Genomic DNA, 21,037 nt, shown 5'->3' with positions numbered 1-21,037 from the left:
TCAGACAGCTGCTTCAGGGGGGAGGAGTCATGTCAGACAGCTGCTTCGGGGGGAGGAGACGAATAGAAACGTTTTTTGTAGTAAACCAGCCACCAAGCAGGTTTTCTCCAGAGTCTGTTACCATGGTGACAGATTATGAGTTTTTCTGAACTGGAAAACTTAGTTTCTCGTAACTTTGGTTTACCAAACTGAGGGTTTTTACTAAACCTGCTTTCTGCTATACTCTGGTTTTATGTGCTTAAGAGTGCAGCTACAGCGTGCGCTCTCAGGACATTATTACCTGCAGTGTTCCCTCAATGAGGACTGAACTAGGCAAAAGGGCCTTCTCCTACTCCGCTCCTGTTTCCTGGAATATCTTACAAAAAGATTTGAAGCTCTTGACCTTGACCTCTCTAAGTGTCTTTAAGAATCTGTTGGACTCCTGGCAGGGACCAATGCAGACATGTTCCTGTTTTTAGTTTTTCTACATTTGTCTTGGAATCTAGCTGTTTTTTGTTACTTTTCTTTTTTTTTTAGCCATACTATTTGCTAAAAAAAAAAAAAAAAGATGACTTTTTATAACTATTCATTGTTGTCGCTGTTGTCCATTGTTGTCATCATTCTTTGTTGAAATCAGGTCTCTGTTGTAAATGAGTCCTTGAGGCTCAGTGGGATTTACCTGTCTGAATAAAGGTTGAATGAAAAAATATGTTTTGTGTGATTGCAACGTTTAAAAAAGATTTTTAACAAGCATTTATTTTGTGAACTCCATCTGTTGTGTAGTTTGAAATTGTTCTGATGGTGTTTACTGTGTCCCCATCTTCAGCTTTTATTATTTCACTTTTTCCAGAAAGTTTGATGCACCAAATTAATTAAAAGCATTAGTTTACCAAAAAGTCTTGAATTCCATTTTTTTTTATTATTATTATTATTTTTTTTTCTTGTTTTTGTCTTTCCCCAGACACAAATGCCTGACCCAAAGACCTTCAAGCAGCACTTTGAAAGCAAACATCCAAAATCCCCGATGCCCCCAGAGCTGGCAGACGTGGAAGCGTAAATATTCACCTCCCCTCTGGAAGACCACAAGGCTGACTCAGGACCAGCCTAGACACTTTGGACATCCACGTTATGAGTTTCAGATGAAATCTACTCTCTAAAGCACTGATTGTTGATCCTGGTAATTTATTAATGTGTCTTTGGGTGTATTTCATGCAGGTATGGTGCTTACTACTCACCTGTTGTAAATGTTTTGGATTGTTTGTTGCTTTTTGGCCTCACCGTTCACTATTAACAGAGAGTTGCCCTTTTTACTGGTTTGCACCAAAAATGGTTAATGTTACGTTGTTGGTTGTTGTAAATATTTGCAGTAAGTTTGAAAATGTTCAACTCACCCGATCAGCTTGTTGTGTGCTCTGCAGCTGCTGCAGCAGCTCGGGTCTCGTCCCGCTGCACAACAAGCTGTGAACATGTCGGGTTTGGACTAACTTTGTTTAGCAAAGCTGATCCTGATGATCACTGGAAGTCATCAACATCCAAATCCAGCATGGCCTATGGTGGATTTTTGACAGTTTATATTTCATGCACCAGATTTGGGCTCATAATTATGATTTGTTCAGAATATTTAAGTAACAAAATGCTTTGAGAGAGGCAGATGTGCAAACATTTGTGTGTTTTTGTGTGAATTAATTTTTCCAGGCTGCACTGATTATTTTTCATACCTAGAAATTTTCAAAGAAAGTTTTGTTGATGATAATCTGAAGAACATGTTAAACGCGCTGTGCTTCATGGGTTGTTCAACCACTCCTCGTGTTTATGGACAAAGTGAAACGGGGAGGACTGAACAGCTTTACATCAGCAGCTTGGAGCATTCTGTCTGCTGGAAGTGCTCTTTTGTTAAAGCTAATGGTTTGAAGTGTGTGGAGTAAATAATCCAATTGAATGACTCCAGTTTGTTTATGAAAAGCACACTGTGTGGCACATCTGTGCACAGCTGCAGTTTGATCTGATTTAGATTGTTACTGACCGTGTGACACCAGTCCAGAGGCAGTCTTTGTTGGTGTGGGGTCATATTTTGTGCAGAAGTGTTCCCACTCAGAACCTGCAGTGAAAGTCTAAACTGTAAGTCCGCTCTGGGTTTTTTGTTTTTCTACTAACTTCCTGTCGCAGCACGTCCAGGTTTCATTTGTAGAAAGGAACTATCTTCAGCATGTTTGGACCTTCAGCTGTTGAACCACTGACATTGTATCACTGTGCCAATGTCTCAGCTGACAACCAGCCATGTTTTTACTTTTGTAACGATTATATCTTTATCAGCGTAATGTAATGTGCAGCCTTTTAATAAAGGTATTTTATATTAAATGCTTTGTTTGTATTGAACTGTCTCTTGGGATGTGTAAGCAATAATATTCCAATAGTTGGAGGATTGATAAAGTGGATAATATTTTTTAAGAACATTGTTTAAATTGCATGCATGAATTACAAGCAGCGAGTAAATTAAATAAATCCCTTTTTTTGTGGTTAAGTAAGAAATTTACAGTTTTCTAGAGACCAAAAAATTGAACAAGTTTTCATCCACAGTTAATTTATTGTCAAGGAAGTGTAATTTTATCAACTGAATCAAAAGGGTTTCCAGATTTTCATTAATAACTAAAGGTCTTATCTTCAGCTGTAGAAGTTTTAAACTAGGATCATTGTGCTAAGAACAGAGGTGAACTAATGGTGATCACTCTTTAAACATGATACTGTGAGATGGGCAACACGGTGGTGCAGTTGGTAGATCTGCCGCCTCTCAGCAAGCAGGTTAACCTGGATCAAATCCCGGTCAGGGGCCTTTCTGGGTGGAGTTTGCATGTTCTCTCTGCATGTGTGGGTTTTCTCCAGGTACTCCAGTTTCCTCCCACAGACCAAAAACATGCATGTTAGGCTGATTGGTAACTCTAAATTGTCCCTAGGTGAGAGAGAGAGTGAATGGTTATTTGTCTCTATGTGTCCCAGTGATGGACTTGCGACCTGTCCAGGGTGTACCCCTCCCCTCGCACAGTGATTGTCGGACATGGGCACCAGTGACCCCCGTGACCCAAAATGGAAGAAGCGGCTAAAGATAATGGATGGATAGATGGATGGATGGATGGATGGATGGATGGATGGATGGATGGACTGACTGGTAACTCTAAATTGTCTCTAGGTGTGAGTGAGAGAGTGAATGGTTGTTTGTCTTGTTTGTCTCTATGTGTCCCTGTGATGGACTGGAGACCTGTCCAGGGTGTCCCCCGCCTCTTACACAGTGTTGGCTGGACATGGGCACCAACGACTCTCACTACCCAAAACGTAAGAAGTGGGTAAAGATGATGGATGGATGGATACTGCAGGATTTCTAGCTCAGAGTGCATGGTTATGTACCGAGTACCAGTAGCCATTTTTTGTGTGTTTTCCCAGGATACTTAACTGTGTCAGACATCTCAAATTGAGCTGACTCTAAAGGTTAATCAGTTGCACATCTATAGATTACTTTCAGGGAAGTTTTGATAAAAATCCATTCAATTCACATGATTTTTTGCTAACAGAGAGACTTGACTTCACAGTTGATGTTAAACCTTTTGTGCTATCGGTAGCTCTCTTGAGTAAGTTGCGAATGACTCTCAGCTGCTACCACAGCAAGTTTAAGCTCAGTATCTGAGTTTTGACTAATCCATTCATTCAACCTTTATTTAGACAGGTTAATCCCATTGAGCCTCCGGGACTCATTTACAAGAGAGACCTGATTTCAACAAAGAATGATGACAACAATGCACAACAGCGACAACAACAGACAGTTATAAAAAGGCATACAGATTTTTTTTTCAAATAAGATGCAAAAAAGTAACAAAAAAACAGCTAGATTATAAGGCGAATGTAGAAAACTAAAAACAGGAACATGTCTGCATTGGTCCCTGCCAGGAGTCAAACAGATTCTTAAAGCCACTTAGAGCGGTCAAGGTCGAGAGCTTCAAATCTTTTTGTAAGATATTCCAGGAAACAGGAGCGGAGTAGGAGAAGGCCCTTTTGCCAAGTTCAGTCCTCATTGAGGGAACACTGCAGGTAATAATGTCCTGAGAGCGCACGCTGTAGCTGCACTCACGCAGAGACATGTAGGAGGAGATGTATGAAGGCAGCAGACCAAGAAGTGATTTAAAGATGAAAATGTACCAGTGAGAGAGTCTGCATGAAGTTAATGATGTCCAGTTAACCAGTGAATACTGGGTGCAGTGGTGGGTACGATAATCACAGCCAGTTATGAATCTTAGTGCACCATGATAGACAGCATCCAACATCTGCAGCATCCAACATCTGCAGGGTGCTTGTAGGAGCGTTTATGTAAATAATGTCATCGTAATCAATGGAGGGAAGGAAAGTCACAGATACAAGGCGTTTTCTAGCATTCAGGGTTAGACAGGATCTATTTCTGAAAAAGAAACCCAGTTTAACTTTCAGTTTCTTTACCAAGTTTTCCACATGGAGCTTAAAAGAGAGATGTGAGTCAACCAAGATACCCAAATATTTATAGGAATCAAAAAACTCAATGGGGGCACCATTTGAGGATAAAATCAGAGGAAGAACTGCTGGGACCGACTTCCTGTTTGAAAAAAGCATCCCTTTGGTTTTATCGGCATTTAAAACAAGTTTGAGGCAAAACAAATCTGTCTGGATGATGTTGAATGCAGATTGCAAAAGCTGGAAAGCCTTAGCAACAGTTTTAGCTCGACAATAAACAACTGTGTCGTCAGCATAGAAATGTAAGGATGCATCAAGGATGCTCTGACCTACATTACCTATGTAGATTGTAAAGAGGATGGGTTCTAAGACTAAACCTTGTGGTACACCATTGTTGACTGTGATGACTTAATGATCATCCTGTGAAGAGAAATGACTGATTTGTAACAATTTTGTCTAAACCTAAATATGAAATTTACTACGGTTTGAAATGTGTTTTGGAAAGACTCTTAGCTACTACTACATCAAACTTTAGCTCAGTAGTTACAAAACTGGCTGAGTTTGAATCATTTTTGTGTTGACTACAGTACCATTCATCCATCCATTATCTTTACCCGCTTCTTCCATTTTGGGTCACAGAGGTCGCCGGTGCCCATGTCCGGCAATCACTGTGCGAGGGGCGGGGTACACCCTGGACAGGTCTCCAGTCCATCACAGGGACACATAGAGACAAACAAGACAAACAAACATTCACTCTCTCACTCACACCTAGGGACAATTTAGAGTTACCAATCAGCCTAACATGTGTGTTTTTGGTCTGTGGGAGGAAACTGGAGTACCTGGAGGAAATCCATGCATACACAGAGAAAACATACAAACTCCACCCAGAAATTTCCCGGACCGGGAGTAGAACCGGCGACCTCCTTGCTGAGAGGCAGCAGCTTTACCAACTGTGCCACCGTGCTGTCCGACTACAGTACCGTTGATTTAGAAAGGTGTTGATGAACATCCAGTGATTATTTCCTGAAAGCTTCATTAAAATCTATCAGGAGTTAGGTCATGGGAATTTTTTTTTTTTATCTTGTGCAATCGGCTAGTGCTCAGAATACATGTTACTAATACCACACCCATTTTAGCTTAATATCTGTAAAAATGTCTGAGTAATAGCCATGTTTGTGTTTTGAGCTCTGTTGGCTGTGGCAACCATCTTGATCTGAGCTGACAGACGTCTTCAGTCTCTAGTTGCTGGAAGCCTGTTTTAAAAGGCAGACGTTTGTCTTAAAGTGATGTAAAACAAGTGAAGCAAAAAGTGTCATTGTTTTGAAAGCCCCACATGGGTAAGTTTTTATAAATCTGTTTTTTTACTCTGTTAAAGCAGTGGGAGCAGACAGTTTCAGCTCTGCTCCCATGAATAACCAGTGACACTTTACTGGAGAAGAAACCCAGAACTCATTCGGTAACTATGTAAACAGTGGGGTCAGTACGACTGGGCCAACAGGTTTTGTGAACATGCCTTTACACGGGTTCGCTTTATGCTGAACACAAATGCTACCAGATATGTAAGCACCCTCCCAAAAAGACAGTTAGGAAAAAGTCTAATGCACACTAGATTTTATCATTTATTTATGGTGTGAACGCTGAATCAGCATTCCAACAACGAGTTAGTCGAGCTGTGGTAATGAGAGGCCAGTAGGTATTTTGTGAAAGGTCATGTTCTTTGACTCAGTAATTCGGATGGACTCTTTTGATCATAGCCGCAACAAAGGCAGACGTGTTACCAAATATCTCATGAACCGCTCAACAGATTTGAAAGAAATGTGGACAGTTGTAATGTGATGCCATCTTTTTAGAGGTTTGACCAAAACTGCTGCAACTGATGGACTGTTAATCATTTAACATGTTCCTGGTTGTTCTCTTAGGATTGTACTTCACTTTAGTCAACCCTAGTTGTTTTAGATGTGATTAATAAACGAAGTTGACTGATTTATTTATTAATTTTTGGCTACATTTTGCTTTTGACTGGAATCGACTTGAGACAAAACCTCAGGCTGTTGCTGTTCGCAGGCTTGCTGAGACCTATCTATTGTTCTGATGTACAGAAGCTTGGAGGTGATGTGTGTTTCTGAGCATGTGTAATCATAGCTGGACTGATGGAAAACTTGCCCAACCAGTTTCTTAGACTTTTAACCCTCTTTTTCCTCCTCTACTGTTGAACTTTCACCCCTTTTTGTACCACAGTTTGACAGGATTAAAAAAAAGTTTGTTTTAATTCTTATTTTGCTCCTTTGCCAGCTCACTACAGCCAATGATATCTGATCTGCCTTTAAATAGGTTACAAGCTTGAAAAATTGGCCTAAGGGGGAAACCATGTGACAAGGCAAAAATAGCTTCACTCTCTCCGGATGGAAACCGTCCAGAATGCAAAAATAGTAGTTTCTATTAAGCCTGATAGATTTAGCCTGCTGTAGCTGTGTCTTGTGTTCTAGTTTACAGTGCCCTCTGCATCTCAAGCTAATAGCTACTCCGACGTCAAAGTCAGCAACATACTAATTACATGTGTTCATGATGAGCTTGGTTCTGTACAGTAATTGGTGCTACAGTTCATTTGGGGTTTTAAAACTATATTAGTTAGTTTACATTTACCAAAAAAAAAGATTTAAAATAAGACCAGTGTTATCAGACTTGAGATTCCATTATTAAAAACTAAAGTGATAAATCTGAAGAATAACCAACACTGATATCCAATCATTTATCAAACAAAAGAAGTGTTGTCAAAGTCAACTACACTTCCCACAGTGCCTTGCGTTTTGTTGCCGTGGTAACGGTTGACGTCAGTCCTCTACTCGGGCGCTGCTCCGGCCGTGTGTTGACTCGTGTGATTGGGAGGAAACGGTCGCTGCCTTCATTCGAACGGGCTGAGAGAATCAGCTGAACATTGGTACGCCGACATCCGCCAGCACTCAGGTAGTAATTGGGTTTTTAAAAACTGCGCTTATGAATTTAGCGTAATTTGTCTGGTTTACCGTCTAATATAGCTTGCGATATCATGGCACCTCCTTGTCCACAGTTGCGTGTAACGGCGGCGCTCAGCAAACTACAGAACAATGGCCAGCTTAGCTAACGTTACAGTTTGGGATATGTCTAATGGCTGGTTTCTACAGGGCACGCCAAACGAGGAAGGGAAGGCGTGTCAGTGTGTGCAGCTAATGCTCAAATTATACTAGAAACAAAATATCAAGCTGGTCATTTTCACTAAAGATATTAGTTTGTGTGCCCTTTGTTAACTCGAGAAGGCGATTTAGTCCAGAGTGTTCGGGTGATTCTGTGAAAGTACACGTTCTTTTTTTAACGCTACACACGGGCACAATAAAATGTGTCACACGGTAATTTATCAGTTTCGTGGCCATTTACATTTTGAGCATTGACGAGGAAAAGAACTGCTGCCAAGTCTTGACTCGCTTTTCAAAGGCGTCGCTATAAATATTAACATGTATGTGGGGGTGAGGGGGGGTCACACAGTGACGGCAAAAAGTAACATCTCTGTCCGCTTGTCAAGGTTTCATAACTTGGGAGCGCTGCTGTTTCAGGAACTAGTTGGCGCCATATTCTGGGAACTGGTCACGAGGGGCCTCGGTGTGTAGTAGTTGGTTTTATTTGTATCCAGTCGTGTTTGTGACCAGAAATGTGCACGTTAGTTCACGTTTCGCTCTTTTGCGTCAAGTTCTGTGAGGAAATGCAGACTTATTTAGACTAAGCTTGGTTCCGTTCGAACTTTTCGTTTCCGGTTGTTGGGCCACAGGTACGGGGATGGGTGTGGTGACCGGGACAGCCTCGTGCCTTGCTCTGCCAAATGGTTTCTTCCTTTGTTAAACCGTGAAAAAGTTCATTTTGTTTTATTGTCAAAGGGTCGCACCCCTCCTGCGTTGATTCGTGTTTGCCACAAGTATGCGGTCGCTCGTCTGTTCGTGTTTGAACAGTTCCAGTTCTTCACACAGCTGAGGTATTTAACACCTGCCCCTCCCTGAACAGCAACATGACCGCCCAGAAACGAGCTCTGCTCAACTTGTGTCGAGTGGAGTTCAGAGGAAAAGCTGTCACAGACACATTTCAGCTTTAGTTTTACTGTTCTGCTGAGTGGGTGTTGGATACACAAACTGAACTTGTAATTTAAGCAAGCCAAATTACTATGACTCGCCCAACTTACATTTTGGTTTGTGAGTATCTGAGTCACTCGAGCACGGTCTCGTTGCACAAAATGTTTTAAAAACGTTTCCGTTAACTGTTGGAGTCAACTGTGGCTGCATGAACTACAGGACACATTTTAATAAAACTCACTGGGTGTACCTCAACAACTAGAAGCATTTTGGGTCATTCCAAGATGGCTACCACTGCCAGTTAACCCAGGACACACACAGTGGTTATAACTGAGCCAGTTTTACAGATAGGAGGGTAAAATCGCACGTGATCGTGGTTGACCCATCTCCAACTCTTAATATGAGCTCAACACACTGTGCGATGTTTATGCCTGACTCTTTATTTGCCGTTTGTCAGCACTGTTAGCAAAATATTTCATAAACCACAGGAGAGATTTTGGTTGGATTACAAAACGTAATTGGCTGAACTCAACATTTGGGGTCAACCCAGTTCTAGATGTCTGCCACAGCTATTATACATTAGCTAAAGTAAAGCATGTCTGTAAGTAAAATGTCCAGATATTCTCCAGACGTTCTGAGTGTTAACACGTCTCATGACATCACGCAAAATGCCATTTACAATGTTGGACCAAAAAGGCTATAATTAAATTTGCAACATAAGATTCTGGCATGAAAGGTGGCGGGTGATATGCAGTCGAGTAATGCCAGGCCTTGTCCTTTCCCCCCCATCCCTCAGTGAGCAGTCATGAGCGAGCCATCTCTAAAGGAGCATGTCCAAAAGGCCAAGTTGGCCGAGCAGGCCGAGCGTTACGATGACATGGCTGCTGCGATGAAAAAGGTGACGGAGGAGGGCGAGACGTTGACGAACGAAGAGCGCAACCTGCTGTCTGTGGCCTACAAGAACGTGGTGGGCGCTCGTCGCTCCTCCTGGCGCGTGATTTCCAGCATCGAGCAGAAGACCGAGAACAACGAGGGCAAGCAACAGAAGGCCAAAGAGTACCGGCACAAAATTGAGACGGAGTTGAAAGAGATCTGCAATGACGTTCTGGTGAGATTTACGTTGCCGACTTGATCAGTTTCTAACAACTTTTCACCCACTTGTTTGGTTCATGTGTGTTTAGTGTTGTAATTTAACCTTTTGCTGTCAAAAACGTCAAGTTATTGAGGCTGCACTGAGCTAGCATGTCATGCTGAAGGTATTTGAACAGTGAACACGAAGAACTCAGTGGATGATGGGGACTTCAAAAACTGAATTTCCACTTGAATAACTTTTGTGGCAATGTAGCCCACATGTTTATCAAATAATCCAGACTGACACAATCTGGGTTTACATCAGTGAGAGCGCAGTGCTCAAGCAACACGTTTGAGTTGTGTTCATTATGATCATGAACCTAACGAGGATTTTCAAAAGTGTGTTCACAAAAAGATGAAGCCTGTTCAGATGGATTTACAATAAGTTGATTCATCTGCTTAATTGTAATCTCAATATTCTGTCACATTGTACAAAAAAAAAACACCTTTGCTGACACATCCAATATTTTCAAAGTGCCCTCAATCTGAACAGTCATCACATTTCATCCGGCTGTTATGGTATTCATGTAGGAGTAGGCATATCGATCCAAGTGTTCGTCTTAATACCAGCATTGGTTTTAGATCGTATTGAACTAACAGTGTTGGGATCAATGCTTTCTTACTTTTATGACATCATTCTTGTCACAGAAAGAACGCAGTTCTACTTAATTACTGACATCTACTTGTCAAATTCTGTGTATCTGAAGAAAAAGCAGCGGAGTAAAGTTTAAAATTAAAATTTATTCTCATACTTGTAATTCAACTGATGTGATGCAACCTGTCAATCAATCCAGTAGACCAATCAACGAGCTCAATTTGTCCTGAAGTAAAACGGCCCTTGCCTGCAGGAACTGCAGGCAAGGGCCGTTCTCCTGACAACAATGTTGGGATTTTGCATTAAAAACGGTCACGGGGATTTTATCAAAAATCTTAAAAAAAAATAAAAAATTATGGTTAAACGTCAGTGGGGAAAATGCAAGTCAGACACTCATTACCCTGAGCGTTTAAAGCAGGGGTGCCCAATACTTCAAAGGTGGTTTGGGTAGATTGCATCACATAAAAAAATAGACTTTGAAATCTGTTACTTGATGTTTCTACAGGGCAGCCAGTCAGGCCCGTTCATGCAGCCTTTCTGCTGCAGCTCGGCTCTTCTTTTACACAGCCCGCATTCTCTCTTAGCTCCAGGTCTCAGTGGAGATTTTCAGGGACCCCCCCCCCCCCCCCCCATGGAGGTGTGATATGCTCCCAAGTGTGAAGTCACACATGCACACTAAAGGGGCCTGCAGTCCAAAGTTTTTCTGCACTAACAGCAGTTATACTAAACGGCCGAGAGCAGTGTTTTTGTGCTGCTCACCTTTTTTCAGCATGTAGGAGCGAAACTAATCAAATCCAGTTCCAAAGAGACGTTTGTGTATTCACAGTTTGGATGTAGCTGTGGTCATGCAGGCGCTGCATGCGTGATGAGGGTTGCCAGATAACATTTGAAATGTCTTATTTACCCCTCCTTTTTTGTGCACATGTTCAACAAATATAACGCACACCTCATCTTAGAATATCTTTACTCAGCACACATGACAGTTTAAGTCAAAATACTACAATTTTAAAGCCACAGTACAAAATTTTCACTCTGCTCACATATGAACGCCCACCTACCCATCCAGGCTGTGTCATTGTAAAGCAGTGGTGGGATGCATCACAAACAATGATGAGTCCAGCTACAGGCAGGAGGTGGAACACTTCAGTGTGAAGAAGACAAAGGAGATGGTCGTGGATTTCTGAAGCAGCAAACACATCTACCCCCCTCCCCCCCTGCACATAGGAGGATCTGTGGTGGAAGTGGTTTCCAATTACAAGTACTTGGGTGTGCACCTGAATGACTACCTCAGCTGGAGCAACAACAACACCACCTGCCTGGTCAAGAGAAGGAGAATGAAGGGAAGTTTGAGCTTGTCATCACTGTATGTTCCCATAGAATGTCTAAATTAGTTCCCTGCATTTAACCCATCACACTAGGGGTGGGCGATAAAGCTCAGATATAATGTTGTGATATTTCAGAGCATTCTGACGATAACGATAAATTTCGTGATATAACCAAAAAAAAAAAAACAGAAATCATTTATTAATTTGACAAAATTAACTTAACATGTTGCTTAGCAGTATTATATAAAAACCAAAAGAACAACAAGGGGTAGTTTTACTGAAATTACTTTATTTAGTAAAGTATTCAGTCTACAGTCTAAAAGTCTAAAAATAAAAATGATCCTTCTGTTATTTAGATTGAAAGTGCACAAAATATAGAAATATATAAAATATATTAAAATAAATATATATGTAGATGTATATGTGTATATATATATATATATATCAACAAAATCCACCACAAAAACTAAAGTGCAGGTGCAGTTTCCCAAAATACCAAAATAAAATGAAGCTTAAGATCTGTTGAGCATAAATGTAACATACAACAAAATATGTTTCCTTTAAATGAACCATAACTTCCAGAAGTTGTAACAAGGTGATCAGCTGACCCTGAAGCTTGTGGTGTTTCAGCTTCCTCTGTTCCTGCAGGGATGATTAATTTCTCTGATGCTCTGTCTCTGATCACATGACTCTGTTCTTGTTCCATGGACTGTGGAACTAAGAGACAGTTGAGCTTTTGCATTTGTACTGTCAGTTTAGAGTGGGGGAGACGCAGCCCTCACCGGCAACCCAGAGCAGGGTGGGGAGAGAGAAAAAAGACAAGTGGCAGCTTAGAGCGGGGGCGGGGGGGGGGGGAGACAGTTGATCTGTCTGTACCTGAAGTTTAGAGCTGGATGGAGAGACAGCTGAGCCACACGTTGTTTGTTTTTAGCTTTTTATCTAGCTAGTATTGCGCGCAACTAATTAACTTTACACCAGTACCGACAGGTGGAGGGGATGCGCAATTCAGTTTGGTTGTTCAGCGCGCTCGGTTCTGTTAACAGGGCGGGGCGCTCTGATGTATTGCGTCATAAAATTAGCATATCATATCATATTTTTTTGCCTGGGCAAGCTTTTTTTACCGGTGTTATCGTGAACGATATGATATGGCCCAGCCCTACATCACACCAGAGATACACTCAGGTGGAGCAAAAAAGCACATCAGTGGCTCTACATAGGCAGCTGAGATGAGCTGGTCTGGGAAGCTCAGTCCTCACTTCCTTCTACGTGTGTGCAGTGGAGAGCATCCTGTGCTCCAGCATCAACGTGTGGCATGGAGGCTGCACAGCTGCAGAAAGAAAAGCTTTGCAGAGAGAAGTGAAGGCTGCACAGAAATCTGTCGGAATCAGCCTCCCCACCATCACAGACATCTACACCTCTAGATGCAGGAAGAGGGCCACCTGCATCATGAAGGACCCCACTCACCCAGCACACACACTTTTTGCCCCACTCCCCTAAGGAAGGAGGTTAAGGAGCATTAAGTGTAGAACCACTAGACTGAGGAACAGCTTCTACCCTGAAGTTATTAGACTCATGAATCCCTAACCAGGATTATCTCTGTAATGCCACTTTAATTGGAGATTTGACACTTTTATCCATGCTGCTGATTTCTTAACCATTTACCTATTACATGTTACAATGGCATGCTATACCACTCGAGTACCATCTAGTGGCTGAAAATGGTAGTGTTCAATATTTCCAGTCAGAACGAATGAAAACAGTCACATCTGAGCCAGAAATTGGTTTATAAATATGGGGGGGTTGGCATAAATAAATTGCTTTGGCTTATAAGTCGCAGGGTATGCAAATGAGGCAAAAAGGTGTAAATTATAGGCCGGAAAATACAGTACATCACCAAAAACAAAATGTTGAAACGCTGATCACGAATTTAATCTGTCACTGAGTACAAGAGAAAAAAAAGACTGATTTTGAACAGTGACTGTCAACCTGTTGTTCGTTCTCCTTATTTATTGGCAAATTTAAATAAGTAAATATTTTATTTAGTATTATAATAATAATAATAATAATAATGTCATCACAATGTCAGCACTGTATGTTTCCATACAATGGCGAAATTAGTCTCTGCATTTAACCCATCCACCACCAGGTGGTGCAGTGGGCAGCTATTGAAAGCGCCGGGGGACATTTTGGGGATGAGACGTGCTGCCCAGAGACGCCACGTGATGTGCAGTGACTGGGGATCGAACCTGGGACTTTCGGGTCCCAAGCCGGCTGCCCTGCCTCTACACCATATTATGCCATTATACTTGTAATATAAGCATGATTTTTAAAAGAGGATCCAGGCAGGATGGAGTGTGGGGAGAAAAGTTTCAGGAGTGATAACAAAAAGGTGTCACCAATGGTCTAAGTTTACAAGACAGTGGTGAGACCAGCTCTGTTGTGTGATCTGGAGACAGAGACATGGACAAAAAGACAGGAGACAGAACTGGAAGTGGCAGAAATCAAGATGTTGAGGTTCTCCTTAGGAGTGACTAGGATGGATAAAATCCTCTACAGGTTGTCACTTTCATTACTTTTGTCTGTCCAAGCAGGTCTCACTTGTAAATGAGTCTTCGAGGCTCAATGTGACTTATCTATATAAATAAAGGTTGAATGAAAAAATGAACAAGATTTGGAATGAGATCATCAGAGGCCCAGCACAGGTTGAACAACTGGGAGACGAAGTCAGAGAGGTCAGACCGAGATGGTTTGGACATGTCCAGAGGAGGGGCGGTGGGTAAGAAGGGTACCTAAGGTACCTTCTACCTACCAATAGGTAGAAGGGTGTTAGAACTGCAGCTGTCAGGAAAAATACAAAGAGATCATCTATGGATGCAGTTAGAGAGGACATGGAGGTGGAGTGAGGACAGAGTGAGGAGGATGACTCACTATAAATCTACTGGGATTGTTGAATTGTAATTGTCTTCTTCTCTTAATATTTTAAAAGGCTTGTTTTGAGCTCACGTTACATTTCATTACTTCCGGCAGCACCCATTCTCTGAGACGGCTCCATAAATGGTTCCATTTTTTTAATATAGTTCAACTTATCCAGCCTGGCTAACTTATAATATAACTAGTTTTACATTATTTCAAAGTGTTGTTTTTTTTTCCTTTCTGCATGTTTAATGTTTCTCATGAGTAAGTGTTCAGCTGTTCATGTGTCCACTCGTGTATTCTGTGCCCAGTGATGACTCGGGGTCTTAATCCTAGAATTACAGACCCACCAGCCTCCTTCATCCCTGACCTGTACTTCAGCTTACAGCCTTATGGAGAGTGAAGGAGGGAGGGCGATGACACGGGCAGAGGAGAACGTAGGTTTAGTTTATGGCTGATGTTTCATAAAAAAGAAACAAGAAAAGGCTGGTTAAAGTTTTGGCTACATGCTCAAGGTAACCAAAGCAGTGGAGTGAAATTAAAAAAGGTCATTTCTTACCTTCTTTTCCTTCAAGCTCCTATTGAAAGCACTCAAATGTTTGCTCGAGTGGGAGGGAAGAGTTCTGTGTAATCATTTTGGTGCAAATCCTATACTTCTTCTTTACATCCGCAAACCTTTACTTGTATCAGTTAAAAATATATATATATTTATGAAGGGGGGGTTGTTGTATGCCCTACGAGGGTTGAAATCTTGACTTGGTGTTGACGGTAAATTAGAGAATTTTGGATTGAAATAGTCTTTTAAAACAAGCTTAGAAGTTTTAATAATCTCAGTTGAGATCTTCCATAAGAACACACATGTGTCTTATTGGTTTTATTCATCTGTGAGTTTAATATTTTAACAAGGATGCAAAGAAACCACAGAGGTGATCAAAATGGGTTCATGGGATAACCACAAAATAAATTACTGGTTTTATTCTTCTTAGAAATTAATAACCATACACAAGACAAAATTATGTGGGAGTGGTTGCACAGAAGTTGGAGAAGATGGGCCTGTGATCGGAAAGTTGCTGGTTCTACTCCCCGGACCAGCAACATCAAAATGTTGGTGGGAAATGTGAAGCACACTCACCTGTCTCCACCCTCATTTGCTCTGGGCCCTTGAGCAAGGCCCTTAACCCCCACCATCTGCTCCTCCGGGCGCTCTAGGTAGCAGCTCTCTGCTCCACACCGAGGGCTGTGGTAGCTCTGTGGTTGTCAGGAAGGACATCCGGCGTAAAAACAATTTCAAAGTCTTGGTGCGAGTTATCGCTGTGACCCCTGAAGGAGCAGCTGAAAGGAGAAAAAGAAAAACGAGACAAAGTTAGCCCATCATGTACCGTAAAGCTTTTGATTGCATTTTAGTTTTTAGATTCTTGTGAAATCAGGGCAGATTTGAAATATTGTATTTCAGATGTGACTAATGCAAGGAAACAAGCTTTTTAAAGGTCTAAACTTCTGACATTTGCTCATGAAATTAGAAGAGAAGTGCTTGTTTATAAAGTAGCTCCGCATTAGAAACCACAGAAAAGGCTGAGGTGTCGGGCTCAACAATAACTTGGATGAAAGCAAATGATGAAAACCCAATGCCTTTAATAAACTGTCCAACCACAGAAGTGCTCGTTCTTCTACTTGAGCTCTGTATTTATATTTTAACCAGCAGCTAAATGATAAACAAGCAGACGCGTTCCTCAGACACAGTGAGATCCATTTCATGACACCTTTGTTATATTTCTAGGATTGGTTTTAAAAGTTGACTGGATCCCAGCACCGTGTACAGAGCGCAGGCTGATGTGGTGTGCATGTTGCCACAGCAGTCTTCTGATTTTAGCTGTGCCCTTGTCGGTGTCCCAGTTTTACATTCAGGTCCCAGGTGGCTTCTCTGATCCCTCACACCGCTTCCAGAGCCCCCGGAGCCAGACCAGCACTGGCCTCAAGTCTTAATGTGATCCTACTGGTGTTTTCATTCTTATTTCTAAAAACACTTACTGGGACTTCTGCTTTTCATCGTGTGGACTTTTTGTTTAATTTATTTAAAAGTGTTAATCATGTTCATACAGATGTTTCTCATGGCTGCTTGGATTTAAAAAAGTGTTTCTAATTTTTATATTAAGTACACAGTCACATGGTAAATTGTTTTACTTTAATTAGGAGTTGATCCTTCTGTCAAATCATTTTCCAAGTGTTTTTTTTAACCTACAACACCCTAACATTGATGCTCCCCCATTTTTGCAGCCCAGGACATCCTTGTAAAAGAGATTAATAATCTCAATGGATTTATTTTCTGATAAAGTAAAGGTTTAAATAAATAAGTGCACTTTTCATGTAGCATCCTCCTCCAGCTTGTATTCAGATTAGCAACATGAACAGATTATCAAGTGGTGCATGCTTGTGTTGTAGAGTGCCAAGCTGGAGTGCATGACCTACTTCCTCATCAGGAGTTCAGCAGCCTGGTTTCTCCGTGTCCACCCCCCACCAGCTTTCACCCATTCCCCAACCTTCACGGAGTCCCACCATCACCATTTCTTCCTCTTAGCCGTCTTCTCTTCCTGGTCTGTTCAGCTCCCCACTTTCTCCTCTTCTGTACTCTCAAGTTCACATTGATCATCCACCACCTGTGGTCCCTGAGGCATCTGTCATGCAGAGTAGCCATCGTCTCAAGCCCAGAGCAGTGTATCACTGTATTAACATTTGATTAGATGCTGCATCTAAATGATCTTTCATGTTTGTCTGAACGACCATAGCTCCTGACAGGTTGCTGAATGCCAGTTCAAATAATGGATTAAAAAAAATCTGAGCATACCGGTGTAAACTTTTTCTTTCTTTTTTTTTTTTTACAACAGTCTCTCTTGGACAAGTATCTGATTCTCAAAGCAGACTCGTCAGAGAGCAAAGTATTTTATTTGAAGATGAAGGGAGATTACTTCCGCTACTTGGCTGAGGTGGCTGCAGGACAAGAAAAGGAAGGTACGCTTTAATATACATATCTCTATTTGTTCTTCTTTTTTTAAACTTTTTCTCAATTGTCCAGTATATAACCATGTGTCAAAGTAACTCCTTAGTTCCTGCTGTATAATACACTCATGCAGTGCTTCCCCTACCGTCATCCCAGGAGGCGCCCCACCCATCAACAGAACCAGGCGCCCTGCCTACCAAGATGTCCTTCACCCACAACTGCCGGCACTCCTGTAGCGCTAAGCTAGCAGCATGCAATACAGCTCTAAAGCTACAGACGTAGCTGCTTTACAATCGCCAGCACTAATGTAGAGCTAAGCTAGCGCACAAGACAGACATGTCTCCATCACAGATTCCTAGATGCACCACTCCGTAAGCCTCCTGTGTGTATGTGGTCCGCAGCAACAAGTTTCCCCTTTTTTAGTTTTTAAACGGAAGAAAAAAAGCCCTGGACCTTGGATCAGATTTTTAATTTAGGCCCTTTGTGAAAATGAGTTGGGCCCCATCCAAAGTTTACACCAGTGAAAGAAGAGATTGGGTGATGTAGAGTTGAAACACTGATCTTAGGTCTGGAGCGGCTCCTGAGAAACCAGACGGCAACATTTTATAAATGTTCTGTTGTTCTTGTGGACCTCCAATCCTGCACACATTACACCCCACCTACTCAAACATAGTTGACGTGACTTCAGGATGTAGGAACAGCTTTATGCCCTGGAAACTGTCTAATAGATACTTTGTGTGTATAGTTATGAGAAATGTATTAAAAGTCATGCTTCCTAGCAAAGACTTTGCTATAGGTCTGCCAAATATTATATTTTCATATGTTAGGCTTAAACAGAATATATGACACATCCTCCCCTGCTTGATATTTAAAAAACTATGTTGATGTTCCCACACAAATTTAAGTAAAGTCAGTTAATATGTGATAAACCATTGAAACAACATAAAGGTAAACCTGTTGATTACGACACATCCAACTTCAACTTGTTTTGTTTTCTGTTTTTCTAGACACTATCAACCAATCACAGAACGCATACAAAGAGGCCTTTGAGATCAGCAAAAAAGACATGCAGCCAACGCACCCAATCCGCCTCGGCCTTGCCCTCAATTTCTCTGTGTTCTACTATGAGATCCTCAATACACCTGCAGAGGCCTGCAATCTGGCCAAACAAGTAATTTTACCACACACGCTCTCTTTATCTGAATGATTAACTTAATGGCTCTTGAGTATTTATATTTGGTCTGTGGAGCCAGTTCAAAGCCAACAATTGTTACACAAATTTAAACGCACTGGATTGGGACATATTTTATAGGTAAGAACTTATCAAAGCCAACTTTTCTAGATCCTAAAGAGCATGTTGTGTGTCCTTTAGGCTTTTGATGATGCCATTGCAGAACTCGACACGCTGAGCGAAGAATCGTACAAAGACAGTACACTAATAATGCAGCTATTAAGAGACAACTTGACAGTAAGTGTCCTTTTGATTTTATATATGTATATATATAAATATATGCCATGTCTGACCCAACAACTTGTTTGATCCCTCATGCTCTGATCACTTTCAGTGCTTTTGTTTGTTTGTACGTTTATAATATTAACAAATGAGCTCATGAACCAGTGCACAGATTTTAATCAAACGCTCGAGTGACTCATTGGACGTACAATAGCCCAATACCTGGGGCCGCTGTGGCTGAGTGGTTACAGCGGTCGTCCTCAAGTGGGAGAGTTGGGGGTTCAATTCCACCAGCAGTGTATGAATGCGATTGCTTCCTGTGCAGCTGCACACAGGTGCAGCAGGTGTTAAATAATTAAAAATATTTTAAATAAAAGTTCCATGCCAATTGTGTGGCTCATCCATCAATCAGCAAATTGTGTGTCATGTCCCATGTTCTTTTTAAAAAGCACGATGGAGCGAGTCTGCGAAGGTCGAACTGCGAAGTAGCGAGGGACTACTTTGATTCAGCCCATTTTACAAATATTGACACATTTGGTGCATTAGCTAAGAGTCGTTGACTTCACAACACGATCTGTGATCGTTAACACACCTTGCTAGATTTGTCCGTGTTGCACCAGACGTGTTTTCAAGGTGAACTCTGTCCTTATTCAGCAAACGATGATTTTAGTTCAGACTCAACATATACAGGGGGAGTTGGATACGCATTCCTCCAAGCAGGTTTAGGTCTTTTAGTTCATGTGTGTTTATTGTTCACAATCTAAAATGTTCAGAAATCATCAAAATATAATGAGCGGGTGATTATTATGCTACATCTTGAGGTCATCAAACTGTGCTCAGATTTGGGCTGTGAAAAACAAGATTCTCTTCCCATCGTTTGTGTCGCCACAGAAGAAAATGAGTGTCAGTTTAGACACAGCGAGGTGAACGGGAAGGCGTTGGTTATCCATAGAATGAGCAACTCAAGTGTTTTGAGGTTGAGCCTCTGCTCTTATTAATCTGCTCTTTGTTTTCCTTGTCCTGTCCATCCTCAGCTGTGGACTTCTGATAACCAGGGCGATGGAGAGGAACCAGAGGAGCCCAAAGAATGAGCTGCCTCCTCACAGTCACCCCGTCTGCCTGCCATCCTCCAGGATCACCTTCATCATGATCAACACTTCATGCACCTCACTGTCAACATCAAACTAGCCATTGTTTTCCTGTTTAGGTCTCTACTCATCTCACTAATTTGGGTTGACTATTTGTTCTGTAGTACCTGTGGGGGAAGTGGGATGGGAGAGAGTAAGATTTTAGTGTAACGGGAGGGTTTGTGTACTTTGGGGCATGATGCTTAGCTGCTAACCTTTTTCTGATGTGGAGAAATCTTATAAAATGCAAGTACCACAAGTTTTATTCTCATGAGAAACACCTGGCAACTCCAGATTTGAAAGTTAGACAGCCAACCTTGTTTGTATTAAATGAATCCTGTTGTTTTGAGGAACCTGCTGAGAACCTTTAGATGATAAATCCACGGTCGCTGCTCCTCGCACCTGGCAGGGCAGCAGCTGTCGCTCCATTCCAAGGAAAGGAATTACAAGAGAAACATGATGGTGTAATGGGGAACGCTGGAGATAAAAGGCAGGATTTTATACAGGTTACATTCCATGTACTGTCAGATGTTCAACGTTCGATGTCTTCATTTTTTTAATCGTTTGCTGGGGGGCTGCTTTTTTACATCTTCATGTCTGAGTAGGAATAGAAAAATTGAACAAGAGCATACAAGCTTGTGTTGCTGTTTTGGATGAGCACCGCAGCAGTAAAGAAACGACTTCTTTTCTATAACTACTGCTTTTCAGATGGTTTCATCTTTATTTTTCTCAGTTCTCGTCTAAACTGTTGGTAAGGGGTAGTTTGTGGAGAAGGAAGGTTGTTGGGTTTGTTGGCTTTGCCTTTGGAGTTTTCATACTGAACACTTGAGCATAACTGTTCTCTGGGGAAATGTGTACGGTCATGTTAGTGGAATAAAACACGAACAAAAAACATCCAGCTTGTCTTTTTTCAACTGATGTACTGGAGTGGTCGGCCCGAGTCCCAGTTCAACTG

The 21,037-nt window shown here is 41.6% G+C and overlaps 2 protein-coding genes across 2 annotated transcripts in view; both read left to right on the top strand.

Annotated features, from left to right (window-relative positions):
* The window catches only part of LOC119410261 (zinc finger protein 706), a 7,502-nt gene extending 6,127 nt beyond the window's left edge, over positions 1–1,375 (top strand). Inside the window, exon 3 of the mRNA XM_037677173.1 lies at positions 941–1,375. Within this exon, the coding sequence (XP_037533101.1) occupies positions 941–1,036 (96 nt within the window). The 3' untranslated portion in view covers positions 1,037–1,375. The remainder of the gene's footprint in view (positions 1–940) is intronic.
* Positions 1,376–7,274: 5,899 nt separating this feature from the next.
* Positions 7,275–20,216, top strand: LOC119409560 (14-3-3 protein beta/alpha). The gene is made up of 6 exons (XM_037676462.1): positions 7,275–7,413; positions 9,340–9,651; positions 17,390–17,513; positions 18,510–18,673; positions 18,875–18,970; positions 19,990–20,216. Exons 2-6 carry the CDS (start codon positions 9,349–9,351, stop codon positions 20,044–20,046), a joined length of 744 nt encoding a protein of 247 aa, XP_037532390.1. The 5' UTR covers positions 7,275–7,413; positions 9,340–9,348; the 3' UTR covers positions 20,047–20,216.
* The last annotated feature ends 821 nt before the right edge of the window (positions 20,217–21,037 follow it).

Source organism: Nematolebias whitei, chromosome 5 (genome assembly GCF_014905685.2).
Source record: "Nematolebias whitei isolate Nwh7 chromosome 5, NemWhi1, whole genome shotgun sequence".
NCBI lineage: Eukaryota > Metazoa > Chordata > Actinopteri > Cyprinodontiformes > Rivulidae > Nematolebias > Nematolebias whitei.
This window is presented reverse-complemented; position numbering and strand designations above follow the sequence as displayed.

What these genes read in the sequence shown, in the direction of transcription:
- LOC119409560 (XM_037676462.1), top strand. Translation starts at nt 9,349, where the DNA reads ATGAGCGAGCCATCTCTAAAGGAGCATGTCCAAAAGGCCAAGTTGGCC. An exon ending in AGATCTGCAATGACGTTCTG is followed by an intron (nt 9,652 to 17,389) that starts GTGAGATTTACG and finishes TTTTTACAACAG; the next exon opens with TCTCTCTTGGACAAGTATCT. An exon ending in TATTAAGAGACAACTTGACA is followed by an intron (nt 18,971 to 19,989) that starts GTAAGTGTCCTT and finishes GTCCATCCTCAG; the next exon opens with CTGTGGACTTCTGATAACCA.